This window comes from Glycine soja, chromosome 8, assembly GCF_004193775.1.
Source record: "Glycine soja cultivar W05 chromosome 8, ASM419377v2, whole genome shotgun sequence".
Lineage (NCBI taxonomy): Eukaryota > Viridiplantae > Streptophyta > Magnoliopsida > Fabales > Fabaceae > Glycine > Glycine soja.
In genome coordinates this window covers 17,824,560-17,840,693 of record NC_041009.1, presented here as the reverse complement: position 1 = coordinate 17,840,693, position 16,134 = coordinate 17,824,560, and the positions used below count along the sequence as shown (strand labels likewise).

The 16,134-nt window shown below is 29.5% G+C and overlaps 1 protein-coding gene across 1 annotated transcript; it reads left to right on the top strand.

Moving 5' to 3' along the window:
- The first annotated feature begins 1,569 nt into the window (after positions 1-1,569).
- Positions 1,570-2,886, top strand: LOC114422494 (V-type proton ATPase subunit D-like). Its single transcript, XM_028388878.1, has 2 exons — positions 1,570-1,699; positions 1,815-2,886. The coding sequence occupies exon 2, from the start codon at positions 1,850-1,852 to the stop codon at positions 2,624-2,626; it is 777 nt and encodes a 258-aa protein (XP_028244679.1). The 5' UTR covers positions 1,570-1,699; positions 1,815-1,849; the 3' UTR covers positions 2,627-2,886.
- Positions 2,887-16,134: the final 13,248 nt, after the last annotated feature.

Here is a 16,134-nt window from a genome sequence, read left to right as displayed (position 1 = left end):
TGTCTAAAGGAATAATTTAAAAGAGTTTAGATGGTGAGGTTTAAAGTTCATCATGTAAATTATTTTCCTTAGTCCTACAATGATAAACGGTCATCATATACAAGCAACCGAAATATAATAAGAATTAATGAAATCTGGATTAGGGCAAAAGGATAGCGTTTCTCCAGTAAATTTGTTTCTCAATGATATATCCTTTCACGTTTACTTTTACAAAAAACATATATAAGTCTTGATTAATAATAATTATTTTTGTCAAGAATAAAACTTAAATAGTATTCAAATAATTTAACTTTAACTATAATATATTAATTATTTGTATTCAATTACTTAATTACACTTTAATTTTTGGGTTATAGTGAAAAAGGTCATCCATGAATAAATAACATGTCATGCTCATTTTTGTTATGGCAAAGACTTGTCGCTAGCAAGTAAGTCTTCGTTTACTCGTATAGTCGTATGTCTACTATCTTAATTTACTTTATTTCGATCGGACACTAGAACAATTCTGTCACGTTTTGTTCATGTGTGGATGTCCACTGCAAGTTATTTAAGTTATTTTAGTAGATATGTCTACTTTAAACAATAACTAGTGAAAGATAGAGAAAGAACTATAGCTTATAATAGGTGATACTACTACGTAATGAGTGTTGTAGAGAAATGTTAATTAAAAGTAGAGAAATGTCCGTCAATTATTACTCTATGCTATGAGTGCTGTAGAAAATGTCATTTTATTGTTATGTGCATTCCATACTTTTACCCAAATTATATATTTGTTAATTAACTAAAATGGGCCAGCTTTACTTTGTATGTGTTCACGATTCAATACACGCCATATATAATTTATCTATATACACACGGGCAAACTCAATTATAGAGGTGGATTAATCTTTATGAAAGTTACTTATAAGTGTCTTTATAGCTTCTATTGGGTCGGTAATTCTATAGTGATATTTACTGTATTTCACTCAGAATTTATAATTTTAAAGGATATTACTTTGTCACTCGCGGATGTATTAGTTAACAATTAATTGTCAAAGATTATGGGTTACACTTACTAGATTTCCTATAATTATTATGAAAATAAATATTTAACAAGCTACATATTTGAACTATTTTAATAAATTATAACTTACTACCATATATTTTTAGAAACACAAGTGAAATTAGTATCAAACATATGCATTAACTAATACGAAATTATTTTAATTTAATCACTAGTTAATTTGTATCCAACTCTCAGAAATTAAAATAAAATAAAATTTTATTGCTTATAATAATTCGAAGTTTGTAACCAACTCTAGCATGATTGTGCCTTTGTGAAAGAAAGATACTCATAGCATACACCCAAACCAGAGAGGAATAATTGTCTATGATATAGAGAGTGAGTTATTTTATTAGGAGTTATTTTTGGACAATGGGACATGTATAGTGGTTACAGGTTTTTTTGTTTTGGTCCAGCCAGGATTGGCTACACATGAACGAGCTTTATATGAAGTTTGAACTACAAATGAAAAGCCCAATATTAAGTGCATGATAAAAAAGCAAAAAAGGAAACAGCTTAAGCCAATAATTAAAAGCCCATTCCATTATTCCCAACCCAAAAAAACAAAAAAAACCATTTGATTTGATCCAACAGAGACACTCTTGATCATTCTCTCTCAGTGCTCTCGATCTCCACTGCAACTTCCTTGTCTGACAGGTAAGTCCCTCGCTACATTATTTACACCTTCAATTCAATCCATTTTAATTTAATCCTCCGTTTCAATTTTCTCCGATTAACGAACGCGAATTCGCATTGGTGTTTGATCGATCAGATCCCGTGTTCCGGTGAAAGGAAAAGGCAAGAAAGATGTCGGGGCAAACGCAGCGTCTGAACGTGGTCCCCACCGTGACGATGCTGGGAGTGGTCAAGGCGCGTCTAGTCGGCGCCACGCGCGGCCACGCGCTCCTGAAGAAGAAGAGCGACGCGCTCACGGTGCAGTTCCGCCAGATCCTGAAGAAGATCGTGTCCACGAAAGAATCTATGGGCGACATCATGAAAACGTCGTCGTTCGCGCTCACCGAGGCAAAATACGTCGCCGGCGACAACATCAAGCACGTCGTCCTCGAAAACGTGAAAGAAGCCTCCCTCCGCGTCCGGTCGCGCCAGGAGAACGTCGCCGGAGTGAAACTCCCGAAATTCGACTACACCGCCGACGCCGACGCCACGAAAAACGACCTTACGGGACTCGCACGTGGTGGGCAGCAGGTGCAGCAGTGCCGCGCCGCCTACATCAAGGCAATCGAGGTGCTCGTGGAGCTCGCGTCCCTTCAGACGTCGTTTCTGACCCTCGATGAGGCCATCAAGACCACGAATCGTAGGGTTAACGCTCTGGAGAACGTGGTGAAGCCGCGACTCGAGAACACGATTAGTTACATCAAGGGGGAGCTGGACGAGCTCGAGAGGGAGGATTTCTTCAGGCTAAAGAAGATTCAGGGGTATAAGAAGAGGGAGATTGAGAGGCAGATGCTGCTGCAGAACAACTCCAATGTCGAGACTAATCTCCCTTTGCGCAAAGGGGTTTCGTACAATTCTGCTCACAATTTGTTGTCTGTGGGTGACAAAGATGAGGATATTATTTTCTGAATGTGGTTCAATGTTGTGATGCTGCTGCTGGGTGAGACTGAGACTTCTCTGCTATTGTTTAGGTCACAGTGGAGTGTATCATGAATAAATGTTGTTACTGGTTAGTATATGTTTATTTATTTCTTTCTTCATTAAATTGGGACAATCCTCGTTTTTAAAGTATGCTTCTAATCTGAGCCTATGAATTTTTTTTTATGTTGCTGTGATTAGTTGTGTTTTCGATTCGATATATATTACATCTCAATATAGTTATGCGACTTGTGGAAAAACAGGCGTATTTTAAGTTACCTTTTGCTTGTATCAGAATAGTTATTATTCTTAATTACTGAAATAACTAATTGAAACTGAAATAACTAATGATAGTTAATTTAGCTATGCTTAATACTCCACTCAACTAGAGAGATAGATATATAGTTTCCAACTTGGACAGTGAAGGTCTGTATTTTGCAGCTGGAAAGGGTTTGGTAAGAAGATCTGCCAATTGATGTTGTGTTTTCGTGTTAAGTAGTTTAATAAAAGCTCAAGGCAACATGTTCCCAGATAAAATGACATTTGATGTCTACTTGTTTAGATCTCTCATGATGTCCAAGGTTTGATACCAAGTGAATAGACGATTGGTTGTCATGAAACCCTATTTTTCTATGGAATTATAATACCGGAGTTGGACAAAAGTTATCTGAGCCACAGCAGCTCACAAGTCACTTCAACAGATGAATGTGAGACTATTGGGTGTTTCTTGGATTTCCACGACACTAGGAGGGATTGGCATAGGAAGACAGAACCCTATGGTAGATCTTCTTGTGTGTGGGCAATTGCCCCAATTATTGGAGCAGATATAAACTCACCAAGTTTATTGACCGTGCATATGATGTCAACTTTGAAGTCATTAAGTACATTAAACGACCAATCAATCTTCTTTAGAAAGATGAATCTTCTAATAAATCACCAGCAGTACCTTTTATTGGAGGTTGGGGTCTATAGACAAAGACACTGGTTTGGTTTAGCCCCTAGGAAACCTTTATATTCCAGTAGAGAAACGGTGTGCATTGCATAGAGAAATGCCTTTGGCTAAAGTATTTTAGGTCCCCAAGAGCCTTGAGCTTGAACAGATTTTGGAGTAATGCTGAATCTCTGTCAACTTGTCTTTATTTGGGCCAGCTAGGATTGTTTATGTCTTTGAAAATTTGAGGTAAGCTAGGAAAACCACTAGTAGACCAGAACCAATAGTGAATAGGAAGTAGTCACTTTCAGAATTAGGTGAAACCATTGTTGAGCCAGGTATGGAGAACTTGTGAAACCATTGTCTCTAAGCTTGTCTAAGACCATAGTTGGGCTTCTGTAACCTGCAAATCAGCTGCCTCCCTTTAAGTGGACGTACCAATGATGTCCCAGTGATCTTGTAAAATGTTAATGTATCCACAAAGCAGTAAATGATATTAAGTTGATATGAAAAACCAATGGCAGAAATAGGATTTTTAAAACCATTTGGTAGAGTGATACATATGTTTTGGAAAGGTGTATGGGAGTGAAAATTGTATATATGACAAGAAGCACCAGAGTCTAAACCATTTATGATTATGTCCTGGAGGCTGGAAAAGAAAAGATGTTAGTAGGCAGAACAACACCAGTATTATGTGGATCTAATACGTGGTTCTCAGAATTTGGCAGAGAAGCTTGAGCTAATTGAGATTGTGGCAAAGCAAGAAGCTGCTCGTAGTGTTGAAGAGTTAACTGCAACGGGTGGTCAGATGGAAACAAACCATAACTATGATCAGAAAGGTGATTGGTTTTGCTAGTGGATCTGTATTACTTATAACCAGGGGAAATCTGTGTAATTTGCAACACTTATCCTCGATGTTTCCAAGGATGCCACAATGGGTGCAAATAGGTCTATCTTTCTTCGTGCCTTTTGGTTTTTGATCTTGGCTTTATTTGGATGAAGAAGACACAACAAATGCAAGTTGTGATTCTTGCTGACTTGTTCCAAGCTATCGTAGCTTTTCTTCTTGGATCAATGGGGCAAAGACTTTGTTAATAGTGGGAATCGGTTCTATCACGAGGCTCTGAACTCGAAATTGGGGGACTCATCCATCCAATCCTATAAAGAAGCAAAATTACATTTTCCATATCGAAATTATCTATCAAAGTTTTGACTTCGCCACTGGCTTATAAAAAGTATTAACTAAAAAGTAGCTGATAAAAAAAGTATTAAATATTAAGTAAACTATTGCGTGACGTTGAATGAAGCATTAGTTCCCTCTTCAGTTGAAAAATGCGATGACCGTTTTGCTGCTCAAATCATTCACGAATATCAGGCAAGATTGCATTGTGGAAGGAGTCAGTTAATCTGAATCAATTAGGACCTGAAATCTTGAGTTAATAGGGCAAAGACCAATTATCTGTTCATGTGCAAAGATAATATGATTTAATGGTATAGGTTTATCGTTTTTATTTTCATAATAACAAGATAACAAACATAGCTGAAAAGAGTTCTAAGTGGGCCTTATTGTTAACCAGTGTATATATTTAACCGAAAGGATTGGTGGAGGGGTGTAAGACTCTATTACGTTCATATAAATGAAAATGATCTATTTAACGAAATAATTTATCTTTGATTTTCATCATATATAAAATTTTCTTGAATCAGCAACAGTAATGTACTGCAAGTGTAATTAATCTCTGATCTAATGTAACACCCGTTGTCATTGAATTAGGACAAAAATAAACAATATATATTTTTAACTCTCATTAGCACGTGCTTCCTAATTAAGACGTTCCTTACACCATGCCATTTGATGTGTGTCACCTTACCTATATAAAAAGGCTATTAAAAATGAGATATAACTTTGAAAATCATGAGGCAGGAGAGCCTGATTTTTGTTAATTGTATTTCACTCAAGAATTTCCATGCCACATCGCTCATGTGGTATTTAAACCATTGGGCAAGTCCAAGCAGCTAATCTGTGGGATAACTAGTGTTTTCGATTAAGTCAAAAGGTGAGGTAGAGATAACCCATAAGGATAGTGATCAACTGATAATCCTGTCTTTGAAATATATAGTTAAAAAATTTGATTATCAAATATATGTAGAGGTAACGTTTTTTTTTAGACTCTATGCAGAGATAACTGATAAGGACTAACTGTGTCATAGTCCATATATTCTATTTTTCTTTCAAAAAGTCAAAACGTGCTGTCAACTTTGTTTATAGGCCACATGATGATGATATATTTATAATCTATAACATTTATAACAATAGATAAAAATGATACAAATTGTTGTAATTGTTCATTGGTTTCTATTTTTATTTTTCAATTTTATCCTCAAATATTTTTTATGTTTAAAATAAAAATAACAACAATAGTGTATAGATGGGGAAAAAATGAAAAATATGTAATGTAATTTTCACTTTCATCTAGCCAATTTTACTCCTTTCTCTTACTTCTACCAAAGGATGTTACCCAATTGTAACGGCTGACTACTTCAAACGTGAAAAATAATTACACGGCTCCTCAAAGCTCTCATTCAATTATTGTTATTGTTGCTTTTAGATTTTCTCTCTCTCGGGTCATAATTGTGTTTTTTTTTTCCCTATTATTTCAATATTGTTGCATTCTTCATTTTTCTATAATTTTAATCAAATGTATTTTCTTTAATGACAAGAATTTTGATACGTAACATATTTTTTCTGTCACGATCCTTTTTCTCTAGTCTTTCTCGTTAATTTATGTATTTATTCTTAGTTTTTTTTTCATTCCAACTCATTCTTACATATCTTTGCATATTTTATTTCATTTGTTTGTTACTAATTAATATTTTAATTAATTTAATAGACCTTTCATAGAATATGCAGCTAGAAATTACCATTGCCAACGAGCAGGCAATTTATGAAAAAATGGAGGAAAAATATTTTTTCAAAAGCCAAAATTATTATGATTTTCTTATAACCAATTAATTATTTTTATTATTAGTTGTGTTATTCGGGTTGCTTTTAAATTTTTCATTTGAAGTGTGTTATTCGTTAAACAGAATTCAAAAATTATAATTAGAAATTATTGTAATATATTAATTTTTAATGTAATAACTCGATAAAAGTATGACACGGGTGGTGCGACGTAGCCGGCAAAATTGTATATGCATTGGGTCCCCCTCTTTGTCGTCGACCAGCGAATGCCAGAAAATAACTAATTAAACATTTTATTTGTATTTTCCTCACTGCAATTCAAGTTTTCTTTTTACTAAGTCACAGAGTTCCCAGGCGTTTAAAGCGAATCTATTATTCCCATAGAATCACGTGGCATCTTTTATTTCTGACTTTGTAATATCAAATATGGAAATGGTGTTGCACATTGAACGTAAGTTCATTTGAGATCGATCGATGTGAATGCAATGTTTAAGACTTTCCCATATATAAAGGAAACGATTACAAGTTTGGTCGAAATGTACCTCCGAAAAGCTTTCCCCTTCTTTCATATATAATGTGTGGATACATATGATTTATTTCAATATCTCCGTATAACCATCATACAATATTTAAATCAGTGATGTTCAGCAATATTAATCCATCGAAGTAGAATCTTTTAAATCAATTTCTATTTTTGTGAGCCAAACCCTGATGATGATGTACTTAATTATAGGGATTTCGATGCTTAAACTCAATATATAAAAGATACAAATAGTGTACAAAACAATTAAAGAAAGAGATATCTTAGACCTTTTTAGCCTATTTAAATTTTCATCACACTAATCCCTGAAATATTGTCGCTAAATTATCTTTCAAACACTTGTTATGACATTAAATTCGTTTCTTAAAACAATAAGATGTCATTAAATTAATCTCTCAAATATATAAGTGTAGTTAATTATATTAATTTTATAAAAGACCAATAATAAAAAAATTAGTAATAAATTAAATCTTCAAGGGATTATTTTGATAACTAGTTGAATTTGACAAGAGATGAGATGAGATGTGCATAGCTAGCTATTTGTGCATGTATTGCGTATGAGGTTGATGTGGTTGTCGTTTTCTAATTGCTTTCAAATCAGAAACTGCCCAATGCCCTCAAAAGGGACGGAATCTATGGACTGCAATCGCTGAAACCATGCATTCATTTGATATTTTTTAAAATCAGTTTTTTGTTTTCAGGTTTAAAATAGAAAAAATAAGGGATAATTTAGTTTGAGAAAATGTTTTTCTTTCTTCTTACTTTTTTAGTTTTTGTTATAACAAATGAAAATAAACTAATAAAAAGTATGTTTGTTATTTAGGGATTTGGAAATAAACTTTTACAAATAGAAAATTAAATTAAAAAAATGTTTTTTCCAAATAAACAGCTGTGGTCATTCATTTAAATTCGTCAATGACAACCACTTCGGGTTTTTTTATATATGTTTTATTTTTTTTTTAGAATTTGACTTTATCACTTTAATTTTCATGTCAATGAAATATGAGATAAACATATAAAATAAGTATTTTTCAAGATTAAGAATTAATCAGGATAAAAAATAGAGATTAAATTAACTAACACTTGCAATTTTAAAACTAATTTGAGAGTTTAGTGGAAAATTTAATAAAGCAATACTCAGACATTTATTCAGTAAATCTTAGACACTCTTTTTTTGTAATACAAATTTTGTAAATGTGGAATCGTGTGATATCATTTTCATAAGTGTGTATATATGTAAAAGTTTAGATAACCTGAATATATATATATATATATATATATATATATATATATATATCCCAATATTTATTTATATTTTACAAATATATTATACATTAAAACAAAATAATTACTGGGGTATCAAATAAATTTAAAGCATGTAATTTCTTTTAGATTTGATCTACTGAATTAAAACATTTTAACAAATGATTTGTTAATGAAATTTGATGTCTATAACAAGGTTATAACATACTCCTACAAGGCTACAACAAATGAATTCCTTCTCTATAATTGTTGTAATATTTAATTTTTTTTAATTAATGTCTAATGTATAGATATTGAATTTTATTAGTTTAAGCATCACGTTGAAAAGTTTTATTAAATTCATCTAAATTTGAATGTGCATAAGATATTTTTATTAATGTCTAATGTGCATAATTTTATTAATGCATGGGATATTTTTAAAAATAAGCATATAGACTATAAGAATACAAACACACAAATGCTAAATTCATCTAAATTTGAATGTGCATAATTATTGACATAATATCATAAAACATAAAATTAGAGTTATATAATTTAATTTCAGTGAAACAAAAATTAAAGACAAACTATTTATGCAATGATTATATTCGTTCCTCACTTTATTAATTTTTTTTACAAGCACACTTTATGAATTTATTAACAATGAATTTCATCTATAAATAGCTAATTAAATTTTAGTACTTGGGAATGGGATTAAGATTATAGGAATAGGAATAGTGAAGAAACAAACGGTCAACTCTACCGGTCACTTCTTCCACTACCCATGCTTTGCATTACCTTACTTTTCCCTCAAGCTATTTCTGTCTCTTGATATTTTTTATGCACCTTATTTTGTTCGTTTTTTCGGCATATCTTATCTCAAATCTTTTTAATTAATGTTATAATTCCTATTCTTCAACCTACTTTGAAACTAATTTAGGCAAAAATATAAGTATAAAACCCATTTTCACCAAATTAGGTGATCCGTTACTGGGACTTGCTCTGCCCAAGTTGTTTATTGGATTATGATTCATGAAAATGAAATTTGTTATCTGTGCGAATGTTGAATTGTAGTTTTGTTAAAGATGGTGAGGCCAAACTGTTGAAGCACACAAAAATATAGTAAAAATTTTGACATTATAAGTTTTTTTGGGTACATATTCACATTATATGTATCAATAGTGACAATTTAAATATATTGCTATATAACTTTTGTTTAAAGAATTATAGGATTATTAATATTCTTTTAAACAATTTTTTAATCATATATGATTATTTTTTTTGCTGGAATGAATGATATATGATTAAAGATTGGCTGTATATACATCCTTTTATTCTTCAATTATTTTTCACTCTAAATTCGATAGATCAACTTATAAAGTTATATATGGATCTTTAGTATTCTTATTTGATGTGTTTGAGATAAAAGATAACTTATAATTTTACGTGTGTAATAATTTACTTTGTACTAGAACTTTTAAGTAAATGAAACCATTATTTTAATCATTTAAAGATAACTGTTTTGTTGTTTTTAATAAATTTTAAAATTAAATAAAATATGTTAGAAGGAATGCCATAAAAAAATATGTCACTAACATAAAAAATTGTTTCCACAAGTGACTCGAATATCGAGTTTGTTAATTAAAATCTGAGATTCAATCCTAACTTAAGTATAAACTGATGATTAGAAATATCACTCCTCCTAAAAAGAATAAGAGAAAGCACTTGATATGTTAGTTTTTTATTTATTTATTCCAAAGAACGTGAGAACCGTGTCTGCTCATAAAAGTGTTACATCTAATAGTTCGTTATTTTAAATATGTTGAATTTGTTCATGGTAGATTTGGTAGCTAGAAAAGAGAGTGAGGAAAGAGCGGAAGTCAATATTAATGGCTTGGTTTGAAATATTTGTCTTTTATTGATCAAAAACAAATAAAGCATGGTTTGGTTGAGGTGACTGGATGATGGATGCGTATATTATGTATAATAACACGAGAATTAGGAAAGGAAAAATCAACTAGTAATAGACTATAGTAGAGTTTTTTGCTTTGAATAAAAAAAAGACTAGAGTATATTTGTAGTAGTATTATTTATACATTCACTCATACAACATCTTATACAATAATCGTAGTAGCCAGTACTGTTGTGTCTATTTTTCTTAATTGCATCATTATTTTTTTCCCCTCTTTCTTAAGAATATAATTTCTTGTATGAGTTTGTTGGTATACAAACATCATTTCTCTCACATGAATAAATACCGATAATGAAATTAGGTGATTTTGTATATATGATTATGATTAGTATTGGCGTGGCCATGGAAAATTGAAAGCGATGGGCACACAGAAGAGGGATTTTGTATATATGATTATGAATAGACTTGGACAAGAATCCAAGCCAGACTCGATCATTGGCTTTAGCTTTATGCCTTAATATTAGCTGTAATCGACTCAAACGCACGTCAGCAGGAGTCCCACGCTTCTCTACCTTGACCTAGCTAGGTTTCAAAACCACCCTCCACTTTCATTCCATCCTTTGGATTTTTTAGCAAGATAACGGCGCCCATTAATCATTAGTATTAATGTGTGGTGGGATGTTTAACTATTTATAAATTGCGATCATCTAGCTAGGATTAACATTATTTATATTCCATTCCATATATGTTCTAGATTTAAACAAAAGATAAGAACAAAACTAATTAATTGATTCATATATATAAATTGTTTAGGACACTTCTTTTTAGCATATATGATCAACTAAATGGTAAAAGTAAACCTCCACATTATATGTGTGCTATATTATACTAATAATTTTGCATTAGATTACCGTGTTGGAAAAACTTATATTTAAAGAAAATTGAAAAGTTAATATAAATATTAAACTTAATGTTTATATTAGGTTGAATTGTAATTTTGTGTAGGTCTCCAAATTCATGATTTTGATTTTCTTGATTTTAAATTATAATATTTGGTCTACCTAATTTTTATAAATTTGTGATTTTGAATCCTCTATAGATTATTAATTAATAATTATGATTATTAGAAATATTAAATTAATTATAAATTAAATAAAAATTAATAATCATTAAAAAATTTAATAAAAGACTATTAATTCTGATAGTAGAGGTAAAAAAAGTCTTTACAAAAAAGAGGAGAAACACAATATTATATAAATTAGTATTAATTTTTTAATAATTAATATTTTGATTAATTTATAATTAATTTAATAACTTAATTAATTAGAATCATTTGTAAATAATCTATCAAGAGGATCAAAATTATTCATTTATAAGACTAGGAGAACCAATTATTACAATTAAAATTCAAGGGGATCAAAATTATGAATTTGAGAAATTAAGAGAACCAAAATCACAATTTAACTTTTATACTAATATATAGTATGATAGTTTATTGATTTCCTTCACTTAAAAAAAAGGTTTATTGATTTCATATTGTGTTGGTAGTTGCCATTACTAGAAAATATATTTTCTACATCGGTTATTAAATACTTTTAACATCGATTATTAACCGGTGATGAAACTATTGACGTTAACATATCAACGTTAACATCGGTTGTTTGAAAACCAATATTGTTTTAACAAAAAAAACAACATTGATTTCATAAAATTGATGTTGTTTTTTTTTAGTTTTTTTTAATATCTTGTTTGTTTTTTTAATTATCAACCTGTAATTATTCATATAACAACTTATCATCATTTATTTGAAAACCGATGTTGTTTTAGAAAAAAATAACATTGGTTTCTTAAAATCGATGTTATTTTTTAGGTTTTTTTTTTTAATATCCCATTTGTTGTTTGATTACCAACCTCTAATTATTCATATCACAACTTATCATTCAAAGTTGTAAAAAAACACATAAAAAAAGTCATGTACTTTAATTATAAACCAAGAGTAGTTATAAACATTTATAAACAAAATATTCTACAAATGTACTTTAATTACAAATGTACTTTAATATACCACAAAAACAATTATAAACATTTATAGATTGATAATAGTCAAGTAGTAATATACTTTAATTAAAAATAAATCCAAAATAAAACAAAGTTAGAAGTTGCATTTGAGAACTCAAATATAATTTGAGTTCCAACTTGCAAATTTTGTGATTACGCAAAATTTCTCCATCCATTTCCAATTTTTGCAGTCTTCCTATAATGAGTACAAGATACTTGACACATCCTGGAATTAACATGAAATTCATATTAGATATGTATATGATTTTAAAATTTGAAATATAGAGGAGTGCTTAATTACTTGCCAAACTATTGTAAGTCACTTTGTACTCGGTCAACAGGACTTTAAAAGTGATTGAACTTGGTGGTACGAGTCTCATTTAGGGTAAGCTTTTGGTTCAGAGGTGCTTTTGAAGATGGAGAGAAGGAAAACACTCTATCCATAATGGGTCAAGGTCACCTAATGATTTCCAGTGAGCCCATAAAACTCTATGAGTTCTATCCATCCAGCAAGTAGAGTTTGGCTCACCAAATCTTGATTATATGTGATAGAATGCATGTTGTCACTAGAGTGTAACAAATGCCAACTAGGCTCATGTCAATGACCTACTAACTTGCATCTTACAGTAAATGACCTACTAACTTCATCATAAGGTTACATTTAACAAGCAAAGTAATATAAGGAAAAGTGTTATATCATGTCATGTTTATTTGAGAATAATGTTGAAATTTCTAACCTGATCCATAGCATGAATAATGTTGAACATTTTCTTTGCTTTTTTGTTAATCTTCATCATTGTGTTAGTCATTTCTTTTCAGTTCTGTTGATCTTCATCCATCATTTCTAAACTCCATTTACAATATAAACATGACATTAAGTAGATTTTGTCAAACCATCTAAATCCAGTAACTGATCCATGTACAAACTAACTATGCATCATGCTTATCTAAGAACCAAACCATGCAAACAAACAACAATGAGGCCTACACTGTCAAAAACATCCAAAACCAAAACCATGCAAACAACCAAAACACCAATAAATATGCAAAACAAACAGAATAGACAATATTACGGAGGAGCTAGAACCATGCAACATTTCCTTTCATATTTTACCAAAACCAGAACCAAAAACATAATTTTGCCACAAAAGCCTATTTTCTAGTAGTGTGTACACGAAACTATTACCATATACATAACCCACAAGGCCACAATTATATACAAAAGAATGCACTACCATAGCTTAAAAACACAAGTATAATTTAACTTCCATGTGCATAACCGCAAACCAAGCAAAAAAAAAAAAACACTACCATAGCTTACAAACACAGGCTTCATTAGAGAATTGTAAATTCACCTCATGAGGGTTTAGTAGCATTTAGCACCATTATCAGTTTTAGAGAGTACATTTTCAGACACAAAGCAAAGGCGTTGCTCAGATAGGACTAACCTGGGGAGGAAGTCGCGACGGAACAGGCCACGAAACCAAATAGTACTTCTTTGTTGCAAGGTATCGAGAAGACAAAATGATGATGGCCTCACAGCAAAACATGGGGGATGGTAGAAGGGTAAGAGTGAGAGTAGAGTTGAAGTGCCAGAAGCACGGAAAAATAATTTAAATAGGATAATACAATGTGGTTTTTTTTTGTTCCAAAAACCGATGTTAACAAAGTCACATTAATATCGATTACAGAAAAATCGGTGTTAACCAACTCAAGTTAAAATCGATTTTCTAAAAAACTGATGTAAACCAACTCACGTTAACATCGATTTCTGGTAAAACAATGTTGACAAAGTCACCTTAACATCAATTTTTTGGAGAATCGATATTAACGAAATCACGTTATTTACGATTATACCACCCCATTTTTATTTATATCGATTTTCTATAAAATTGATGTTATTCTAACCATGTTACTTCTTTGATGATTTTACAAGATCGCAGCAAACCATAATGGCAAAAGAGGAATTGGAAGTATGATTTATTATGTTAATAGATATTTTTTTAGTATTGCTTCAAAGAAAGATATTTTTTTTAATATAAGGAGTTAATATATGTTATAAACATATCAAATACCAAAATAATGAAGTATAGTACTATAATATTACTAGTAGAACCCGTCAAAAAAACATTTCTAGTATAGATACATGATTAATTTTTTTTAAACACTTAAAACATTTTTTTAATTGATTAATAAATGATACTAGTAATTTTTTTTTATCACTCTACTTATTTAATGGAATAATATTTTTAAGGATAAAATGTAATTTCCTTCCACCTATTTTCTTAAATTTGTATTTTTAGTCCCCATTATTTAATTGAGACATTTTATCTCCTATTTTTACAAAGTTTACAATTTTAGTTTCTTATTTTTTTAATTGAGATATTTTATCTTTTGGTCATTTTTAAACATTGATTTATGTACTTGGTAAATGTTGATCGATAATTATTTGTTTATTATGCATATGACAAATATTTTTTTAAAATTATTTTATTTCTAATAAATTTAATTTATTAAAAAAATTAAAAAATATAACATCAGCAAGTCTGAAAATGATTAAAGGACTAAAATTACAAATTTTTTAAAAATAGAGAATAAAATGTCTCAATTAAAAAATATGAGGATTAAAATTAATTTTTTTTAAAGTACATAACAAAATGTTTCAATTAAAAAATAAAAACATTAAGATAAAAAATTTAAAAAAATAAAAAATATATTTTAACCTATTGTCAAAACGTCAAGTTAATAATATTTTACCTTTCAATATATCATTTACCCTACAAACTTTAACTCGAGAACCCACAAACATTATGAAAGCAAGGGACCATTATTCCAACCCAACCACGGATCTAATACTCTGTTTGGTTAAAAAAAAGGAAAGAAAAATGAATGAAATAGAGAGAATACATACAAATGAGATAGAAATATGCATTGTTTTTTTTTAGATAAGAAATATACACTGCTTAGGTGAATAGAAATTCAAATCATATATTTGTTATTTAAATATTTATTATTTAATTTTTTTCCCAAATTACATTTTGTCTCTCCTATCTTTTTTTCAAAATACACATGTTTTTGAAAAATTTCTCAATATACATCATTTTCATGCTCCATTGGGAAATCAAATTTGGTCACCCCGACTTTTAAACAGATTTTTTTTAAAAAACTAATTTGTAGGTTTAAATTTTTATTTTAATTTAAATTATTAAAATAATACAAATATTATATTAATAAAATATTAAAATATCATTTTCATGCTGTTATTTTTTTATTTTCTCGTTAATTTTCAATAAAAATATTATTTAATAATATTAAATTTTTTAATTTTTTAATAAAAAATATTATTTTAATAATATTAAAAGTTTTAATCTTTTTACTAAAGCAAATATATTATTAGACAAAATTCAAATTTTAAAAAAATACTCACCCACAAAATATCTTATATAAATTATATAATACAAAGATAAGTAATTATATTTAATAATATTATTTTCTTATTAAAAATTATTTTACTAAAAATGTATTTTTAAAATCAATTAAAAATATATTTATATAATATAATATTTGTATTATTTTAATAATTTAAATAAAAATAAAAATTTAAACATACAAATTAATAAAAAAAAAGGCTCATACTGAAGTCGGGGTTCCCAATGCAGCATGAAAATGGTGTATGTTGAGAAATTTTCCAAAAACATATATAATTTGAAAAAAGATAGGAGAGAAAAGGTGGTTTGGAAAAAAAATAGTCTAATATCATATATTTGAAATAAGGATTAAAAATATTAAAAATCTTCTTCATTTATTTGTTATGTAATATATATATATATATATAGAAAATTTTACCGTTTAA